The sequence below is a fragment of the Canis lupus genome, chromosome 14 (assembly GCF_048164855.1).
Source record: "Canis lupus baileyi chromosome 14, mCanLup2.hap1, whole genome shotgun sequence".
In the NCBI taxonomy this organism is placed as follows: Eukaryota; Metazoa; Chordata; class Mammalia; order Carnivora; family Canidae; genus Canis; species Canis lupus.
The window spans coordinates 62,851,746-62,874,300 of NC_132851.1; the positions used below are offsets into that span (position 1 = coordinate 62,851,746).

At 37.9% G+C, this 22,555-nt stretch overlaps 1 protein-coding gene across 10 annotated transcripts in view; it reads left to right on the forward strand.

Moving 5' to 3' along the window:
• The window catches only part of SLC4A4 (solute carrier family 4 member 4), a 343,433-nt gene that overhangs the window by 230,962 nt on the left and 89,916 nt on the right, over window positions 1-22,555 (forward strand). For all 10 annotated transcript variants that reach the window (XM_072775341.1, XM_072775342.1, XM_072775345.1 and 7 more), the window contains 4 exons: window positions 1,253-1,407; window positions 2,033-2,152; window positions 4,258-4,432; window positions 17,692-17,825. In XM_072775341.1, coding sequence (XP_072631442.1) covers window positions 1,253-1,407; window positions 2,033-2,152; window positions 4,258-4,432; window positions 17,692-17,825 — 584 coding nt within the window. The remainder of the gene's footprint in view (window positions 1-1,252; window positions 1,408-2,032; window positions 2,153-4,257; window positions 4,433-17,691; window positions 17,826-22,555) is intronic.

Consider the following 22,555-nt stretch of genomic DNA (forward strand, 5'->3'; position numbering starts at 1 on the left):
TATAGTGGCTTAAACTACTTGGGGTTTGGGGTTTTTTTTTGCTCACATATCAGGAAATTTGGAAGTAAGTAGTTACTAGAGTTGATTTAACTTAACTGCTTATGATAATCAAGAGCCAAGGCTCTTGCTTGGTGGTCTTAAGGTGGCTACTGCAGTCAGCTCTAGCCATCATCCCTTCTGTATTCAAGGTAGGAAAAAGGGGGCAGGAATGTAAGCTGTATTTGTCTCTTTTAACAGGTATTCTAAAGGTTTCCAGACAGCTTTTTTCTTTTATCTCATTGGTCAGAACTGTCAATCCTTATCTGCCTGGGAGGCTGGAAAAGTGACCCTTTGACTTTCCAGCCTCTCTTGTAGCTGTACCCGCCACAGATGAGGTGCTGGCACTTTGTGCTGCCCTACTCTCAATCTCTTAACCCTCAGACCATTACATGTTATTTGTTTGACAGCTTTTAAAAATTCTTGTCGAAGACAAGAGATTTAGTAGATGATCTTTAAGAATGTTAAGCAGGAGCCATCTTTTCTCCTAGAGACCAAAGAATGAGGTATGAAAAGGTAGAAAGGACTTGCAGATCATCAGCTAGGTTAGAAGACTGGAATGATTGGCAAAGAGGATTATGTATGTACATTCTGGATGCTCCTTCTTTGGATATCCATATCAAAGACATGAAGCATTGCTACCATGGATGGTTTAGTTACTGCCTTGTTTAAAAGGTTAGACAGATGATCACCTGCTTAAAGCCCTTTGCTTTTTGTGTTACCAGTATAACTTAGATTTTTCTTCATTTGATAGCTAGCATTATTTGTGTGTTTGAGAGTTGCAATGTTGGGGTCTTATTAACCCTATCTTAACACTCAGCTTGAACTTTTCCTTTTTGATATACCAGCAATGGTTTGTCCCAGTCATTTTCATTTCAGAGAATGACTTGTATATTTCTCCAAACCATTTTCATCTGGCTTCCACAGCAACTATAGCAGTAATGGCACATGCCAGTGAGAGCTGAAAGGCAATGTTGTGTTACAGTATTGATTTAAAAAAAAAAAATATATATATATATAAAAGAAACACAGCTGTTTTCTCATGCCTCTACTTATGTTCTTTGGGTTCAAAATCAGAATACCAAAATAGTTTGGGACAAGCTGATAGGAAATATGAGAATATGATTATATTAAATATATATTAAATATTAAAGTGGCTCGACATGCTGTGAGGCATGTAGAGAGTTCTCTTGTTGGATCTCTTATTATCCTCTAGGTGTTCCATGACATTGCTTATAAAGCAAAAGACAGGCAGGACCTGATTGCTGGCATTGACGAGTTCCTGGATGAAGTCATTGTCCTTCCACCTGGGGAATGGGATCCAGCAATCAGGATAGAGCCTCCTAAGAGTCTTCCATCATCTGACAAGAGGTAAATTATCAGGCAATTGGGGTGTTTCATCCATTAGAAGGAGGCTGTATACAGAAAAGGAAATGGGGTCACGTGACTATCCTAATACTGTGTTTTCAGGTTTCCATTTAACTTGATGTATTCTCTCAAATGAATCACATATGTGCTTTGGTTTGACATTTCGTTGACACTGTAAAGTGAATGTTGTATGCTGTTATATTCTTCAGTGATTGCAAATTAGAGATCTCAGATTATGATATTAGGATACATTATAGATTTTTGGAGGATGTGTTGGGGACTTTCCATACATAAAGAAAGATTGGTTTACCCAAGAGGAGTCCCTATAGATTTAAGAGGCTATTGGGTAAGATAATTTTGGAGAAGGCATTTTTTTGAAAATCTGTTAATTTTCAAGTGAAACAGTGTACCCCTTGTACAGTATACAACACATTCAGCCTTTTGTTCAACAGTCACTGTCTTCCCTCCAAGTAGAACACTTTAAGAGTTGTCTGGTAGGGTGGCAGAAGGATGTAATGATCTTTCTCCCAAAGGTTTTCAGTCCATCTCTTCATTAGTGCATGACACAGCCAAGAAGCAGATGAATAAAATGAACTAATATTCTCTTGGGCTCTGTTGTCTTGCTTAGAAAGAATATGTACTCAGGTGGAGAGAATATTCAGATGAATGGGGACACCCCCCATGATGGAGGCCACGGAGGAGGAGGAGGGGGACACGCGGATTGTGAAGAATTACAGCGAACTGGACGGTAACTGATGGATTCTTTTGCCATTCATGATGAGGAGCTATTTAGATCTTAATTTCCTTTCATTTTCCTATCAGCATTTGACTCACTGGTTTGTGCATTTGTTCAGCCAGTGTGTATGTGTGTGTGTGTGTGTGTGTGTGTGTAGATAGATTAGTTGCAGGGGTGGGGGTTGGGGTGAGGGATGCAACAGTAACTTAAAAAAGCCCTTGTATTTTTGGGTCTTCTTGGTAGTAGTGGGAGACAAACAATGAGAAAATGAACAAATGTGATGATTATCTGAGGAAAACTAAAGCAGAAGTACAGAGTTTGGCGATGGGAGGAAGGTATTCCAGTTTAAATAGGTCCAAGAAGGCCTTATGTAGAATTGCAGCATTGAGGAAAGTCCTGAAGGAGGTGGAGGAAGACCCAGAAGCTGTGGAGGTGGGGATAGGGGACAGCAAAGTGCCTGGTATGTGCTATGTTGGCGTCTAGGCCATGAAGTGAGGGAAGAGGTGCCCGAGAGAAAGTTAGCAGGACTGCAGGTGGTGTGAGTGAGTGGCGGGAAGGCAGTCATGTGCCAGTCTTCCCTGTTTGGCTTCTGTGATCCCATCCTTTCCCTGGACATTTACATGCAAGTAGGTAACATGTTACAGAAATGAGGAACTCTCAGGTGATGGTCTCCTGAGCCTGCAGTTGGAGAGTCAGGTTTCCCAGATTGCCTTTGTAAATCTCTTAAGTAATATTTTAAATAGGATGCTTGTGTTATGAAGATAGTCCTTTTTAAGGACATTGAGGGTTTTTTGAAAGCACCAAGCTATGTTTTTTTAATATGCAGTTAAATCTGAATGAAATGATTTTATTGCTCTGATACCCACTTGGGTTTCTCTCTGACATTAAAGGCACATTATTTCTCTCCCCTTTTTTCTTAAAGAATAGAGAACATAAAACCTCTCCCCCTATTTTTGTTCTTAATAGTTCTTTACAAACTATTTTTAATAGGAATATCCTTTTCCTTTTCTATAGATATGAGTTCTGGGATTCAGCTCTTATTTAATCAGGCTGGACTTTCATGCTTATATAGTTCACTTTTTTCCTGAATGCACTGCGTGTGTACAGCATGCCCAGTCCCATGCTCAGCCCCGTGCATACTGAGAAAACTGCAGTGGGGCACCGAATGCAGCGAGGGCCAGCAAGCCTTCCCGCCACCATCTACTCTCAGCCCCAGACACTCCGGATAATGTATGATAGCCTACGGTAGAAATCTGAACTCTGAGTGGAAGGTCAGAACTGCAGAGAGCTGCTGAGTTCTGAGGGAGGACCACCTACGCAGCAGGAAGGGCGTGAGGAAGGCTGAGATGTGACGTTTGGTTGGGAGGGAGGGAAGTTGACTGATGCACAAACAAGACCACTGACTACCAATGTGCGGAATGGGGCCGAGCTTGCAGTGCTCTTCCACCACGTACCGGCACAGCTTCCTCCCTCATTCCTTCGGAACTTATCCCAGAGTCACCTGCTCGGGAGGCCTGTTCTGGCCACTCCGATATATTCAATATTTGCTTCTCTAGCACTTAGTAGCCCACTTAATTTTTCCCTTGATTTTTAGCGCCATGAATTTGACTCATATGGGCTGTCACCCATGTAGAAAGTGGAATCCCTGAGGGCAGGTGTTTTTGCCTGTGTGGTTCACTGTTGTGTCTTCAGCACCTGGAGTAGTGCTGGGCATATCGCAGGTGCGTAGTAAACACTGGTAGAATGATGAGTGGGGCTGAAAAGGAAACTGTGGCAAGATTATAAAGGGCCTTCCATGCTTGGCTCTCACATGTTTGGATGTTTTTCTTCAAACAGTGAGAAATTTTCATTCATCTACACAATTCGCTCTCATCTAGAAACCAACTGTCTGTTCTTTAGGGAATGTGACACCCAATTTAGTGACCAAGACAGAGACAGATCGAAGCAAATGTATTGTTCTACAGTTTTCTGGTTTTATATCCAAAGTGGTTAAGCAGAGCTTGTTGATTCAGACACTTTGAATACAAATTCTTTGTGGCTTAATAAGTTTAAATCTCATGTTTAATTTGATGTCAGTTTGTTTTACATTGTCACATTTTTGCTTTCTCCCTACCCAGGTTCTGTGGTGGACTAATTAAGGACATAAAGAGGAAAGCACCATTTTTCGCCAGTGATTTTTATGATGCTCTAAATATTCAGGCGCTTTCAGCAATTCTCTTCATTTATCTGGCAACTGTAACTAATGCTATCACTTTTGGAGGACTGCTTGGGGATGCCACTGACAACATGCAGGTGGGTTTGGTTTGGGGGAAGACACAAATAGTACAGCCCAGATTGCCTTCCTCACCCCTATAGCTCAGCTAGAAGCAGATGGCCTTTCAGTTACTCAGCGTGATTTTCTTTCTTTTGCTGGATGCTGCATTTTACTTTGCTTCTGGCCTGCTGCTATATTTCCAGCATTTTAGTAATTACAAAAATAGCTCGATGAAATCTGGCTTGAGTCACAAGTGGGGAAAAGAAGGGAAGGAAATGAGGATATACAATTCTATTTGGGCAAAAGCGTATCAGCTGCTTTAATTTTGTGCAGGGCACCAGGTTTAGCTCTTCTACTTACTACCTTGTGTGCGCGGACCATATTCTGTGAAACTTGATGAACACACTCTTTCTGGGAATGCATGATTAGCTTCATTTTACACATGAGCAAACAGTCATCAAAAAATTGAGTGATTTGCTTGAGGTTGGATTTGCATATCTATCAGTAGAACTCAGCTTTAAGGAATGTAAGTTAAGAGTTGTTTCTCCTGTTCTTGAATCTGCCTGTCATTAAGCTGTAAAGACCCTGGCCTGACTTATTTTGTACGAAGCACAGTTTGTTGGTTACTCTGCAGGTGCTATTTGTCTTCCTTTTGTGTCAGTAACAGCTAAAGTTTTAGTGCTAGAAAGGATATTTTGGATGCCTTCTATCCATCAGAAAAATATAAACAAAGCTAAGAAAAAATAAGCATTGTGCTAGGTGCTGAATATAGGGTAGTGAGTGAACGTGCTATTTTTGTTAAAGGTTTATTTATTTGAGAGAGAGAATGAGCGAGCATGGGTGGGGGGCGGGGCGGAGAATTTTCAAGCAGACTCCCTGCTGAGAACGGAGCCCTGAGACCCAGGAGATCATGACCTGAGCCTAAACCGAGTCAGATGCTTAGTGACTGAGCCACCCAGGTGCACCAAAGCTGGTATTCTTGTGAAAAGAATCAGATTCAAGCCCTTTTCAAGCCCCGTCCTTCTACTTCAGTACTTGTTACTGATTGACCTATGTGACATTCATCAGTGCTGCCAGCGAGCTTATTAAAAAAAAAAAAAAATACAGGTGATTCCAAAAGATTGCTTTTCTTCTACCTTTGTTTTCTCTGTGCAGTCATGCTTTAGGTTCTGCCAAAACACAAAAAATTGAAACAGAGACTACGTATGACATCTTCGTCAACCCGAGTGAAAAGGGAGAAGTTACTTTGAACAACTGTTTTAGTCTGTTCAGAGCAGTTTTTTCTTTCAGCCCTTATCGTTGCATAGCACATGAATCCAAAACGTAGAGGCTTGGAACAGGCATTTTACACTTCCTGGGGTTTCGGAGCCTGATGGACTTGTCTAGGGTGGTTCTCTCTTTGGGCCTCTTACGTTTGTAGTGAGGTGGCAGCTGAAGTTGGAGTCCCCGCAGGCTTTTTTTTTTCATGTGTCTGGTCCCTGGATTGGGATGTCTGGAACATTTGGGGACTAAGGACTCTGAACATGACTTTTCCACGTGGCTAGCTTGGCTTTCTCACAGCTGGGGACTGTGATGACCCCTGAGAGCGCATGCTCTATCGGAAGGGGGCACTTGCCACTCAACTTTGCTTGCTCCCATGTGAATATGTGCTCAGTATCACTTCATTTTCTGACTTTCAAAAAGAGACCAAAACCTCAAATTCTTATGTGAAAGCTAGTGATTTTTAAATATTGGAAACTAATTAACATTGAAAAAAGTAATATTGTGCTGGCCAGAACGCACGTATGTGTTATGTTCCCAGTGAGACAGCTGCAGTGTGGGGAGTGAAACAAAGTGTGGTCCGGTGCAGAGATGAGGAGTATGGATAGGCTGTTCCTCCCCGTTGTCCTCATTCATAAAGATAGGAATGAACGCATTCAACCTTAACAGTGATGTCAGTAGTAGTATTTTTATAAGTCTGATCTGTATCCAGATTGGCCAGTTATGCTTCATCCAGATGAGAGCCTAAGGAATACTACATCAGATCATTCAAGAAAACTAGTGGAAAGAGAGCTGTGGGGAAGCACCCTAAAGCCAGCACGAAGAACATGAGCAACAGGAAGCCATGCTAGCAAAATACAAAAAAGCTGTGATTTTGAGAGTGGCAAGAAAAACCTTTCCCTGCCTTTCAGAATACATGGAGACTTCCTGTGCAGATGATTTTTTAACGCATAGTTTTCCATGAAGGTTCTTTTCATTGAGATGGAGAAATTGCGACACTTGCTATGTGTTAGTTTCCTGCCTTTTTAAATTGAATTGAACCCCTTTCCAACCTCGTAAGCCTTCGCTTTAAAACACCACATCTGAGATGAGGAAGAAATCTGTTCAGATCTATTGTTGGCCCTCCTATGTGAATTAACTTCCACATGTGCACATTTTGGGGAAAGTAAAGGATTCTATTGTGTAACATATGTGGTTCTCATGAGTATTTCGTCTGTGATGAATGTTATGGGAAAGGCCTTGCTGGTGGAGTAAGCAGTTTTCTGAGTTCTACAGACTTTCAGAGAAGCAAATGCTTTCAGCGTGTCTGGACGTTAGGTTGTCCGCTCAAAGGATCTTTTGCTGGATGTCACTCCTAGGAGTTGACTTAATTCAAAGTATCAAATTCAGACCTACGAGGATATTTGCCAGACATGTTCTGCTTACTTTATTAATAGCTTTTGTAACCTCTATTGATTATTTCACTGAAACTGTGAACTCAACATTTTAAAAGTCTTTGGAAATATCGAAGAGCATATTTTTCTCTCACTTCTGGTCTTTTCCTTTGAAAAAATGTATTGGCAAAATACTGCAATTTGGTACTTGTAGAAGTCACAGTAGGTGGTGGAAACATAAAAAGGATAGAAAATTAATGATTGTTAATATATATTTGTTGAACTGAATAGTCTATTATCTGTTTCTTTGGGGCAAACTAATGCTATTAGTGGATGGGTGCATAGATCTGAGTGCTGGGTTTATAGCTCTAGAATGATCTAGAAATTAGTGTGCACATGCACACCCATGCACACTCAACTCAATAGTTTTAGAGTGGTTTTACATATCCCAGTATTTTAATAGGAAGCACTGGTACAATGACTGAAGGTACTACCATCACTACTTGCGGTGGTAGATGACTTAAATGAATATTTCTATTGGTTGTCTATTTTAAGGACTAGAGAGTAAGGTAACTTAATATGTTGAAAAGCATCTCAGAGCAGGTACTAGAACATACAGACGTTTTGATGCTCTAGCAGTAGAAATCTTAACTTGGCATTAGGATGAAATATTTTGTGGATTTGGTGTGAAGTCGCAGATCATTTCCCAGGTCCATGGCAGAAGTTGATTTATTCCTTTGCAAATATTTATTGCATGACTACTGTGTGGCAGACGCTATTTTAAGTGCCGGGGGTACAGATAAGTGACCAAGATAGATAAGAACCCCTATTCTGATGGTATTTACAGTCTAGGATGTTGATAAGGCATTATTTTTTTTCTATGTCCCGAGGAGATACCAATAGTGGTATGTAGTGGGCTTATTTAGATGGTAGTCCTCTGCATCTATTTGACTTTCTAAACACTAGATCCAGACTAAGCAGGGCATTGGCAGAGCTTGAGGTGATCTTCAATTATATCACGTACCTTTATAATGTGGCAGCGGGTTATTCTCAAAAGCTGTGCTTTTGAACAAGTAGCTCAAATGAGTCAAATGAGAATAGTGTCCTTGCTTTTAAAGGCAGGCAGCTCAGAGATGGTTCACATAGGGCCTTTATTGTCAGGCTACAAATAGACATGGGTGCTGGTACAAACATGTTGTGAAAATACAGATGAGTCACTGCACTGTTGTTGTCTAAGCAGACTCTTCTGCCAGCTTCTGTGCAGGAGGTCTTGCCTGCTCTAAGACAGAAATTTACATTTACGCATTTATTTCAGAGCTAAAAAATATGTGTGTAATATTAATTATAATGAATATTAATCATAATAAAATAAGTGCATGTTTAATATTCCTGCAAACACACTTGTGTATCTGTCCCTACATTATTAGAAGCAGATCTTGGGAGCCATATTGATCATTTTCCATGGACCTAAGTTCAGAATGAAAGAATTGAAGCTATGATGGCTCCCCATACAATCAATTTATAATGGCAACATAGATGACTGCACAAGTTTCTCAATTTGGCATACACGTTTGGGCCATCAATCCTTCTCTGAGAGGACTCCAAGGCTTTTGGCGGGGGTCTTCATGGATTCCTTAAGTGTAGACAATTAAAAATTTAGCTTGGGCCTCTGTGGTGACTGAATTGCTTTGCCAAGAGTTGACCTTAGATTTATCCAAGTAGGATCCAGCCCTGGGTTGAGCCTATTTCCTGTTCCTGTTGTTCAACAACAAAGGACTAGAGCATATGCTTTCTGAGACCCAGGAATTATGCAACACTTTTATTCTTCTTCTCAGTAGGTCCCGCTGTAATAATGCTCTGGTCTCCTTGCCATGCTATGAAGTAAACAAAGGGTTTTCAGCCTCACCATCCTAGAATTATATCCTTTCCAAAACTAAACTCTGTGACCATGGATGCTAACTCACTGTACCGTATTTATATTCTTGGTTGCCAAGCAGGCTTACTGCTCTGTTCATTTAGATACTTCTGATTAAAATGTTAAACATTGATTTAACAAATATTTGTAGATAGCTTAGTCTATGGGCAAGATGCTTTGTGGCAAGTCTTTGTGTTTTTAAAAGTTGTTTTTAGCTTTATGACACAGAAAAATCTTTTCACTCAAATCAACACTGTTGATTGTGAATGACTGAACATAGTCTAGAATGAAGAAAGTCATTTTAATTTCTTTCCCTGGAGTAAATATAATCCTATTTTCACAAACCTTTTAGCAAAAGGATACAGTAAGACTTTTAGAATTCTGTGAATTTTGTGATATTTATGGAGCCTAACGGAGCACATTTTAAGGAAATTTGTCTCATAATAAGGAACATTTATAGCTGGCATCTCCAAATTTGAAGCTTTATTTTAACATACTGCTGTGCTGAGAATATTTAATCAATCTGCTGAGGTTGTAAATGTATCATTTCTTATTCACATATGATATTCCTCCGTAAGAGAGATGCTTTTTTATGAAGTTTATAAAGTTTAATTTATGACAGCAAGATTAAAGAAAATTGATAATTGCCTCATTATAGTGAAGACGACCGTTTAGTAATTTCAACTTACCTCAATGTTGCACTTTGGCACCAAAATGCATTTCTTTCTTGAAATGGAAATGTAAGGTGACATCTTAATCTGCCTGAAAGTGTCTTCCAGAAAACTGTGACAGTCTTAAAAAGTTGGGTAGAGATAGTCTGTTGGAATGATATAGTTGGATTGTTTTGGTAGGCAAAAAAAATGGGTATTTCATGTCAAAGTAAAGGGCTTGCATTCCTTTCTTGCCTCCAATGTGTATGCTGGCTATTCTTCTCCCAGGAAGGAACTTAACAAAATAATTTGCGTCACTTCATGTACAAGTTCTGAATTAAGCCTGTTTGATTAAGGTTAAGCCAAATATAACCAAATTTTTCACTTACCAGAACATATTTGTTTCTTTTCCCCACTGAAAGACATTTGTCAACTCTTTTTTCTTGGTGATTAAAAAAAGGATAGTGATTTGGGTAGGCTGATGATCCCAAATGTTGTGACATTCTAAAACTATTTTGTGTTTGTTTTGCAATTATTTTGAGTTACCTTTATTTTTAATAAGATATAATTATGCGTTGTAGAAAATTCAAACAATGCAGGAAAAACTACATAAAGGGTAAACTTGCCCTTAAACTCATCACTCAGAAATAACCATTATTAACATTTTCATGGACATCTTTCACACATCTTGCAATGCATGTGTAAATAGATAGGTTGATGTATAAGATTTTGTATAAATGAGATTATGCACTTGCTGTTTCATAACATGACTAGTATTTAATGGAAGTTTTTCCACTTCGGTATGGATCTTGGACATGATTTTTAATGACTACATCTATTTATACACATGATAATGCATGTCCTATAATTTACCTAATAAATTCTCTATTAGTACATTTTCAGTTTTCCCAAATTTTCTCATTTATAAGCAAACTGTAGTGCTTTTTTTTTTTTTTTAAGATTTTATTTATTCCTGAGAGACACAGAGAGAGAGAGAGGCAGAGACATAGGCAGAGGGAGGAGCAGGCTCCACGCAGGTAGCCCGATGTGGGACTTGATCCTGGGACCCCAGGATCATGCTCTGGGCCAAAGGCAGGCACTAAACCACTGAGCCACCCAGGCGTCCCCAAACTGTAGTGCTTAACCATGTTTTCATTCTTTGTAATTATCTCTTTAGAGTAAAATTCCTAGCAGAATGTTTGCAGGATATGCTTATTTTATTTTTTATATTTGTTTTAAATTGCGCTCACAAAGGTGATACCAGTTTATATTTCTGCCAATAATGGACAAGACTGTCCACTTGTATGCACTCTTGCAAAAACAGGATTTTGTCCCATATTCTTATTTTTGCCATTCGGTGGGTTGAGGATGATGGCTTATTCTTACTCATTTCAAATGTCTTTGATTTTTAGGGAGGATGAATATTCTTCCACATTTTTATTGACTATATGTCTTTGTATTTGTGTCCTTGGCATATTTTCCCTTTAGGTATTTGGTTTTTTTCTGATTGGCTCATAAGAACTCTTTGTGTAATAAGGATATTTTCCCCTTTCTTGTCAGAAATAACATGAATCTATTTGTCCTAGATCTATCTTGTGTCTTTCCACCTTATTCATGATTTCTTTTACCATACAGATTTTAATTTTTGTGTATTCAGAATCTTCAATCTTTTATAGTCTTTTTATTTTCATTATATATTTAGAGAGATTTCCCCACTCCAAGATCAGAAAAATATTTACCCACCTATCTTAGTACTTTTATGTTTTCATTTAATTTTTTTATCCATCTGGAACTGATTTTTGTGTAAGGTCATACTGGCATTTGATGTTTGGGCACTTCAAATGATCTAGGTACGTATTAATAGCTCTTCAAACAAAAAAATATCGTAAAGCCTCCCATTTTGCCTATCCATCCTATCAGACTTGGAATTGTGGCTCTTTGCTGAAGGCTTTAGCTCATACTTTTCTTCAAGCAAGGAGCTACTTCATCTTTCAGTCTTCTCTCTTCCTTCAGTTCTTGCTGGGCAGTGTAAACAGAAATCCTGTTCATGATGACAAAGCACTTTTAGGCAGAGTAGATGGCAATAAGGATTTGGGAGCTGTAATCTGTCAGGACAGAAATCACTGATTTATTGACTGTAGCTACACAGGTGAAATAAAAAAAAAATGAGGGTTGGATATCCAATCTTCTTCCCCAGTGTAGATGAATGGTCTATGTAAGTGGACCTTAACAAATGCTAGCAAGTAGTTCTTATTTTGAAAGAGGAAGGGAGTTTTTCTAATGGGTGTATCTCAAATTTGAGCCATATGAGAATCACCTGGCGAACTCTTAAGAAACTACTGACTCCAGGTCTAATCTTCAGAGATCTTGAGTTAATTGTTCAAGATAAAGGTAAAGGTAAATCATTATTTTTTCTTAAAAAAAAAAAAAAAAGCAGAAATAAAAGCTTCCTAGTAATTGTCATATGGCCCAAATTTGATTTAGAGAGTTGCATCATTTCTTCACTTATTTTTAATCATGTGGCTTGGGTCATGTGGCTTGGCTTTATGCTGGGGACCTGACATCAAAACATCAGATAATTCAGGTCTGACTACCTATTTCTATTGACCATGTTTAAATGGCATTAGGCTGCATCATTTTTCTTGGCTAAATTTCAGATCCAAAAAGACGCAGCTTGAGAAATTTAATTTTATTATTCAACATTCTACACAGTCCATATAAATTACCACGAGCATGGGCTGAAATTTCTTTTTATGGTTAGAAACAGTTTAGTTTCTTTTAAAAAGCTTGAAATTTTACAGTTAAGTCTGTGAATACTTTACCATTTACTGCCACCAAAATATTTTATTTTCCAAGTTTTAGTTGGTTGAAAATTGTCAAAGATAGAAAATTTTTGTTTTCTTGGGCAGTTGTGCCACTTTTCTCCTGTTTTTGCCATCCAAATTCCCTAGATGGTTGTGATTATTATTCTAAATAATGGATTTCTTAGTAAAAAGGACATAAAACAAGAAGCGTCATTCTTTAGTGTCATATGAAGATGCTAAATTGCAGTAAAGTCAAAGTTGACAGCATAAATTTTTAATGTTTCATCATCTTTTCAATGTGCTTGTTTTACATTAGTGATGACAGGGATGATGGCCTGGCAGCCCTTGTCACAGGTAGCTCAAAGACCTAAAATGCTGGTGTTACCAATTATGGTTGATTTTTTAAAAAAAGATTTTATTTATTTATTCATGAGAGACAGAGAGAGAGAGAGGCAGAGACACAGGCAGAGGGAAAAGCAGGCTCCATGCAGGGAGCCCGATGCAGGACTCGATCCTGGGACTCCAGGATCATGCCTTGAGCCAAAGGGAGGCGCTAAACCACTGAGCCACCCAGGGATCCCCTGTTTTGTTTTATTAAAAGAATTTTGTTCCTATAGTTTGACTTCTTTTATGCTTTATTTTTCTATTATGGGACTTGTGCTGATTTTCTTGGCTGTTTTGTAAAACAGGGTTTAACTTCATATCCTGGTGGAAGCAGAGTGATGTTCATAAATTGTTTTGGATATGGGTTTTGACTTCACTGCAGTAAAATAAAACAAACTCTTCTGTTTTGTTATAGTTGATTCCATGTGTTTAGTAACACAAGGAATGAAAAGAAGCAATTTTCAATGGCTCTAGTGTTGTCCCCCAGGCTTCTGTTGATTTGGTATTTGCTCTGGGGAATATTGAAGATCTAAAGAGCGTTTTTTCCCACATTTCCTCTGAGGACTAATCTTTTTTTCTTTTCACGTCACTCCTTTCAGTGTTCTCTCTCCATCTTTTCCTTCTTTTGATGAAAAGAAATAATAGAGGCAGACTGGAGAAAAGGGGATGAGAAGCAGCGAAGGAAAGCAAACCTACTTTTTATCGTATCTCTATTTTTAGCTTTTTATATATTATCATCTTTCTTAGCCCAAATAATTTTCCTGTGAAATAGCAATTTATTCGACAGAAGAGACAATTAGAGTGTGGAGAAGTTGGTGACTGGCGGACCTGAGATTTAACTCAGATATCCCTGACTCCAAGACATGCTGTTTGTGCTGAGCCACCTGGGAGAGTTGTTGGAAATCATCTGAGTTCAACTTCCTATATTATATATAAACAAATACATTATGTATACGTTACTATTCATGAAAAACGTGTTCTATATCGGAGACTACGCCAAACATTTTACATGTATTATCTGATATGTATACCGTTTAAGACATAGATGAACTTGCTTAAAGTCGTTGATTGAGTGAAAGGTATAGTCTAGAGTCACTTTGAGATTTTTGACTTCAGAGTCCATGGTTAAACTACATCAACTCCACTTCTCTCCATGAAGAAACTAAAATTGGCAAGCTTTAAGTGACCTTCCCAAGATCACCAGCACTTTGGTGACAGAACAAAGTCTAGACTCTAGATTTCTAACTGCTGGTTCTTTGCTCATTCTTGTCTTCAGGGGTTGATGATACTTGATCAGGAATGGAAGGACATGAAAGCCTAACCAGACAGCACTGGAACACTTTGTCCCACCAGATTCTGTCACACGTATTCTCATGAACTAAATGAGAAATAAGAGAGGCAGGAGAAATCAGGGTTAGAAGTGTCTTTATGAGTTACAGCTATTAAAAATACACACACACACACACACACATATTATTTTCCTTTTTTTATATTCGTGAATCCTGAATATAATAAATCAGAAAAGGGGTTTCTTATAAATTTGCCTTATAAATTGCTTCAAATTCTAGTTAGTTCAACTGAAGTTATTCATTGCATGAGATTATTTTTATAGTTTCTTATTATCAAGAGTAACATATCAAAATGTGGTGAAAATAGTTCTTTTTCTCAGAAATGCTGCAAGCATCTCTACGTTTAAGCAAGTTTCCAGTGCAGTGTATGTAATAAATCACCTGTCTCTGTTTCAAAAATTGTCAGCAACAGAATGGAAACTGCAGCACTTACCAAAAGATCAAGTACTGAAATAAAAATAATCTCTCTTTTAAGAGTCACATGGTTTCCATAAATCACAGCCATTTTCTGGAAGAAATTCGTTGTTATCTTTACTGAGTGAGCAACAATGGCTGTTGACCTTTGATTAAATGGAAGCGAGGGTATGATTTGGGTATTTCTTCTTCAGTTCCTCTGGTGTTTCCTGCATGCCTACAGAGCACATGCAGGGCTAGTGCAAAGCTTGTTGAGAGAAGGAAAAATAGGAAGGCCCCCAGAGACCCTGTGCTTGCCCTCAGAGAGATTAATAGCAATGTCAAATCAAGTAGAGGATTCTTTTTTTTTTTTTTTAATTTTTTTTTTCAAGTAGAGGATTCTTAATCTCGTATTTCTGACTTCCTTCATGTTCTCTCTTTCGCTCAGGCTGTGTTGTATTTTGATCATGCAGTAGTAATAAGAAGTAGGCACTTTTCCATGCTTGATAAAGGATGATACAGTAACTTTGCCTGTCAGATATATCCAGAGTATGGCTTGTCCTGCCACATGGAGCACTCCATTCCTACTCTTTCATGTTACACACACGAAAGTAAGTTATAGAGAGAAAGATCTAAATGAAAAGACATTTAAGAAGAAAAACCCAAGGTCAATGCACAGAAGGTGAAAAACTGCATGTCCAAGAATATTCCAGCTGAAAGCTTACCTTTTATCCTTGCTATGGGTGAGGCAGTAGTTGGATCGGTACCATACTCCATACACTTGTTCCACATTGAATGTGGATTTGTTCATATCATTTAACTCTCCTGAATCTCAATACCTTCACATGTAAGAGATCGAAACTATTTGTTGAGCACAGGGGAGTCTCTTCTCTGCATAAATGCAACCTGGTTCTGCTAGCCTTGCTGGTTATTCTTCATTCTGTCCCTCTAAAGAAGAATGAGGTGGATACTCTGATTATGTCTGGAATGACTATAAAATAATGAAGTGACATTCTTCAGTCATGTAGTAGGACTCACATCTGTGGAAACCACATCCCTTCCTGCCAGCCTTTCAACCTAGACTTCTTACATGGGAATAGTTCTGGATTGTTTCAGAATATGGATGCTCACTATGTGAGAAACCAGTCTTATTTGTCAACCCTTGTGATTTTTTGCCCTTTCTCCACCCAACCCCATTATTACATAGTGCTGTTCTAAAGAATTTTTAACTGTTTTCTGAATTGAACTCTACCGTTCAAAGAGGAGGATGTGCTATTGCCAGTGTCATTGTAAGGAGCCACTGCTGGCTCTGAAGCAGTGTGAAAAACATTTTGAGTAATCATCATCATAAGGGTATCTTAGGATGGCTTTTTAAATGACTATAGCACTTAGTGTATTTAAGTTCTGAAAGTTGATTTTTCTCATTTTGATATGTAAACTTTTATTACTTAAAAAAGCATTTTTAAAATTTGAGTATAGTTGACATAGAATGTTACATTTGTTTTTGGTGTAGAAGGAACATAGTGATTCAACTGCTCTACATGTTGTATTGTGCTCACCATAAGTGTAGCTACCATCCCTCAAAATGTGATGCTATTACAACATCATTGAATGTATTTCCTATGTTACGCCTTTTATTCCTGTGACTTATTCATTCTATAACTGTAACTTGATTTAAAAAACAATTCCTTCATAATCATTTCATTATATTATGTGATAAGTGAATGAAAGTTGCCGGAGAACTGTTGGGGCAGTGGAAAGAGGTGGATGTAGGGTGACAGGTAGATAGGTTAAATGTTTGGTGGGGGCTGGGGATGACTGAGCTGTGTTTCAGGTTACCCAGAAATCCATTCTGCTCCAAACAAAGAGTGGTTTAGATTAAGAGATGGCTTGTTTTATGTAAACATAAATCATACTTTGATGCACATACTTTAACTTATTGCACATACTTTAATTTATTATTCAGTTGAAGAGGGAGATCTTTTTGGTACCATTTTATTTTAATATACACATATAGAGATCACATAGTTTCGCTCTCATGTAAATTAATCTACCATTAAATATATATATATATATATTTGTGTCTTTTATATATATATTTGTGTCTTTTAAAGCTATAGAATATTTACTCATTTGAAAAAATTTTATCTTACAAGATTTATGGTCTAGATGTATACACTTATGTATAAATAAAAGGACTCTGTCATCTTTTTATATTTAAAAAATCATCCCTTGATAGAATACTATTTCAAGTTTAGAAAGGGATCCTCTTACTTTGTGCTTTTCTAACTAAAGTTCGAACTGATGAAAGATAGAGGAAATGGGCTAGTTTGCTATCATCTGAGATGTTGGTCCCAAATGACATCATTAAGAAAGTTAGGATAATCTTATAAATCAGTGATGCTTGATGGTTCATGTTTCCTTGTTCTTGTTAGGCTAAAGGAAAATTATGGGTTGAGTTTCCAGAGATACAACTATGGGGAGGTGTGGCCACAAAGATTTAGTTACTCATGTTCCTACATATGTATTTCCTCTAAAATAAATTAAAGCTCTTCTATAAGTTTACATTGGACAAAGAGTATGTAATGAGAATTTTTTTTTTTTTGGAGTTGGTGTCTTAGAGATTGCAGGATAAAGGGCAACTAACTTTTTTTGTCCCGCTTTGCTCCCCTCTCAAATCTTTCCTTTAGAAAAATAGCTTTTGTGTATAAAATGTAACTACTTATACATACCTACTATGTGCAAGTGAAGTCAGGCTGAAACAAACACTGAAGGTAACCATGAAGAGAAAAACATCACCAAAAGTACGGAATCACTTCTACCCACTTGGTGGTATTACACAGTATGATTTAACATGCAGAAGCTTTGATTAATATTTTTAGGATGGATCAGAGTCACCTTTTGCCTTCTGTAGTCAACCACCAGTCATTATAGTTACAAGAGTTCTTTGGAGCAGATCAGCCCTTGGAGTAGGGAGGGATGACTAAATCTTACAGTGAAATAAATGGTAATATTTATACTGGTAAGAATCTTAATTCCTCATGTCTATTTGCTATGTTTGCTATGGCCCTCATAATAGCATATTCATGTGCTTAATTTCCCTAGTGACATCACACATGGGAAGAAAAAAGATGTGTTTCTCTTAACAGCTTTATTTTCTTTCTATTAGGGTGTGTTGGAGAGCTTCCTGGGCACAGCTGTCTCTGGAGCCATCTTTTGCCTGTTTGCCGGTCAACCCCTCACTATTTTGAGCAGCACAGGACCTGTTCTAGTTTTTGAGAGGCTTCTATTTAATTTCAGCAAGTATGTATATACATATCTAATTATAAATTAGGATGGTTTGATCGTAGAACATTCATAGTCTAGACTGAGTGTAGAATAATAATTAGATCAGTCAGCATATGGGAATTTTAAGATGTAGGTTGAAAGGCCCTTTGGGATTACGTATTCCAACACTCATTTTACGTTTGATTCAGCTGAGGCCCATATGGCATACTATCTGCTTCTCTCATCATCATTCTCTGCCCCTGTAGTCTTGCTTTGTGCCTCAGGGGCTGCCCCATGTGGATTGCAACACCTAAACTCCTTTGCCTGCTGGCTTCTTGGGTTTAGTAGTGCATCAGTAGGACAGGAAGGGAGAGAGGTAGGGGTGTGTGTCTACCTTTCGGCACCTCACTGGCCCTGCTTTAACACAGCAGTCTGACAATAGCTTGTTCCCTGACTGTAGCCCCTGTAAGGTGGCTCCTCTGTTCTGGTTCTGGCCTCTCCAGGCTCTGATGACTCTATTTCTTCCTTGGTCTTTTCAAGCCAGGAGGTAAAAGTGGCTTCCTGATTTTGCTAGTCCCTGAGTACCTTGCCATTCTCTGTTACTGACACCTTTGTAAATAGCCCATTTATTAAGTTTTCTTTACAATTTCCATTTGAGAATGCCTTCTATTTCCTGCCATGATCCTGATGATACATTAGAAAAATGAAATGTCTCGTTCAAGGTCACATGGCTCATTAATGAGAGACTAGTGGCTCCAGTGATCCACTGCTCCTAATCCTGTTTTCAGTTTTTTTTTTTTTTAAGATTTTTATTTATTTATTCATGAGAGACACGGAGAGAGAGAGAGAGGCAGAGACATAGGCAGAGGGAGAAGCAGGCTCCATGCAGGGAGCCCTACATGGGACTCGATCCCAGGTCTCCAAGATCAGGCCCTGGATGGAAGGTGATGCTAAACTGCTGAGCCACCTGGGCTGCCCTGATTTCAGTGTTCTTAACTAAAGATACGTCTTAAGAGTCAACTGAGTAATAACATTTGTTGAGTGCTGATCACGTACCAAGATACCAAGTATTATCCTACGTATATTGCATGGATTCCCTCATTTGAGTCCTGTAGCAATACTGTGAGGTGTAGGGACCATACCCTGTTTTATAGATGAGAAAACAGGCAGGGAGAGGGTGAGCGCATTGCTGAAGGATCCATCATCTGTTGTTTGTAGGCCTGGAATTTGAATTCCTGCTGACTCGGGAGCCTGTGCCTCTTATGGAATCACTAGACACTCCCAATGGACATAACGACTGTGATATCATATTTTCTTTTAGAAGTTGATGGATCATTTTAAGAAGGAGAAAAATCAAGTTAAGCGAATTATCCAACTGGCCACATTAACACACAAATAGATTCAAAATCAAACTGAGTATTCTGGCCTCTTTCTAATGAACTTGATACCTCTCAGAATTGCCTATCCCAGCAGTTCTCAATCCTTAGGCAGATTGCAGAATTTCACATGACTTGCTGACATTCCTTGTTGGAATTTCCATATTCTTATATTGTTATACATTTTTAAGAGTTTATTATTGGAAATTTTATTACCTACGTGATACCTCATGGACTTAGGTACTGGCACAGTAGCCTTTGAAATTGTGTGTGCCATCAAAAAGAATTACGAGGTAGAAGAAGGAATGAGGATTTAAAACTAGTGTTTTGAAAACTGGGTTGAGAACATCAGCAAGGGTCTTATGAAAATTTAAAGTTTGAATTTTAAATAATATGAATCTTCTGTAGCTCATCACTACAAACCCTCTTCCATCATAGTTCTCAGAAGGACATCGGAAAGAATTCTGTTCGTGTCAGTTTATAGAAAGTTAAACCGTTTTTATATGTTTAAGAAAACACTGTGGGAGACAAGAAAGCTTTTGTGGAAGATGAAACAAGCATGTACTATAAACAGGAACAAACATGTGCAACCTTTGCAGAAAGATTTATTGGATGCAATGTGATCAGAGTTTTAATATACAGAAAATGTTTGCATCCCAGTTTACTTTAGATAATTGTAGGATAGAGGTTATTTCCTTTCACTAAGCAAGTTCCTTTCTCACTTTCCCTTCTGTTTCATCATAATTGGTAATGTAAACATAGTTCCAAGTGATTTATTTGAAAACAGTTGTAAAGCAACAAGAAACATTTGAGAAACTGTGCTTTAAATTCATCACCAAGTAGCATGTGGTGCTTATGTGGCAAACCTTAGTATTTTATTCACAATGCTGTATCATTTGCTTAAATATTAGAATAACAGTGCTAATATTTTGTCTAGAGACAGATTATTTGTGTAGATCACTATTTCTCAGAGTGTATTTCCTCAACTTCTAGTCCCATTTTCGTTATTCAGTGGACAAAAAGCTGCTGTGATCCCAATAAATCTGGAAAGTGCTGTATATTTTATCTCCCTCCCAGTAATTCACTTTACACTTTCGCTTACTAAGGAATCTGAGAAATCCTTCGGTAAAGAAACTGGTCTAGTCTGTCTTGCCCAGATTTTTCCCCAACATATTTTACCATTTTTTGAGAAGTAGATAAATCCTTGTTTTGTAGCTTCAGTGGACTCAAACATAAACTCCACAAAATCCACAGATGTCCTTCTAACATGGGATACAGTTTTAATGTTTGCCCTATAAACTGGAGAATCATAAAGGAATATGAAAGACATAATGTCACCTCCTTTTAAAATCCATGACAGAACAAAGGAAAGAGCTTACAAGTTTCCAAATGTCAGTTGTAGTTTTATTTTCCTAATTCTGCAGCCTCCTTTGCGCTGTTTTCACACATTCTAAGCCAGTAACAGAGAATTAGATGCCTTTTCTTTTTCTTGAGTGAGGAATCTGAAAGAAGTTTACCACCATGGTAGCCTCATAATTAAAGTTGGAGTCTAACCTGCATAATTGTCATTTGGTCATTCAATATTTTTTTTCCTTCTATTCTTTGAACAATTTACTTAAGGGTTTTCAAATGATTATTTTCTTCTATTACTGGATTTATTCATGTAGTTTTAGGGAGTTTATATTTGGCATTGACTAAACATTAATTTCTGTAGCATGTTTCAGATGAGTTCTTCAGTTTGTACCTTGGTTCTATGCTGCTTAGAAACAAACTATAATTCAAAATATCTAGGAACACAGTGAAAGCATAAGTATGTAAACCCATTTTTTCATTTGAATTCACAATAGTTTCTTTTGTCTTTCCTATCATTTCCTGTTACTTTGTATAACTTAATTGCTATTTAAACTTGGCACTAAAGGGACTGATAATCTTATTGGATGTAATACTGCCATTTTATTGTAGTCATTACTGTTGATCAAGTTGTTTTAAAAAGTTTCTCATCTCTTATTCCTCTTTCTTATTGCTGCTGTAAACATCACTTTTACAATGAAGTGCCATGGGTTTTAGTGATTTTATTTGGGTTTATCTTATAGAGCTACTTTGAGAATATTTAAGTATTTTAGAGGAGCTATTTTGGTATATTGTTTAGATCCTAAGATTTAAGTTTATACATGCAGTTTTTTCCTTTGTACTCAAACTGAATGTTCCTAACCCTTAGCTAGTTATTGGATTTGTTTCTCATCCTGTCCTGTAAACATCAATACTCTCAGCAACCATTAGCATTCCCAGAACAAATCAAGATTGTCCTAACTTCATCCCGTTAAGGAAGCTAAAACTAGATAATTGTTAAAAATTTTTATTTTAAGAAAAAAGTTTGCTGGCTCAGAAGTACTGTTTCTTAGCTCTATTGAAACTTGACTCATTCTGTGATAATGTAAATTATCTCAAATTCCTAGAATTTAGCTTTCTCTATAGTCCACTTATCTCACAGAGACATGCACAGGATTAAGCAGTGGGGTTCCAGATGCAAAGGGAACTATAGGAGAATGCAAAGTTGTCTTCAGAAAGATTCCAGGAAATCCATAGGTGATAACTTTCTACCCTAGTGTCAATAATATCCTGCTTTGGTAAAATTTATGTGATTTGGTGAAAAGAGGGAAACAAAGGACAGTGATTTTTTTTTTTTGAAAGGTCCACCCTAAATACAAATCAGGTAGGGGAATGATGGTGTAAATTTTTTAAAGGACCAGTCCAGGAATGTAGAGATTTGGTTTCTGGTTCAGTTCTGCCATCAAGGCTTTGGCACTGGATAAATGACTTAACTTCCACTGGCCTTGGTGCCCTCATCTATAAAATGAGACCTATTTGACTAATTTGTCTCTGTATTAAGGTTCTCCAGGGAAACTACCAATATGATAAAGAGATTTATTTAAGGAATTGGCTCACAGGTTATAGAGACTAGCAGGTCAGAAATCTGCAGGGTGGGCCAGCAGGCTGGAGACCCAGCAGAATTGATGTTCCAGTTCCAGTTCGAAGGGTGTCTCCTGTAGAACCAGAAAGAGGCGTGTTCTGGATAAAATCCAAATGCAACCTACTGGAGAAAATTTCTTGCTTGGGGTTGGCAAGTATTTTACTTTATTTGGTTGAAGAACTTGATGGGGTGAGTTTCACCCACATTGTGGAAAGCCATTGCTTTATTCAGAGTCTGCCAACTTAAATGTTAATTTCACCAAAACCACCCTTACAGAGACACCAAGAGTAATGTTTCACCGAATATCTGGGTACCACGTGGTCCAGCCAAGTTGACACATAAAACTAACCATCACAGTATATAAGGAACTTGTAATTCTAATATTATGTAAAATTTTCACTCAGGATCTCCTGGCTCCC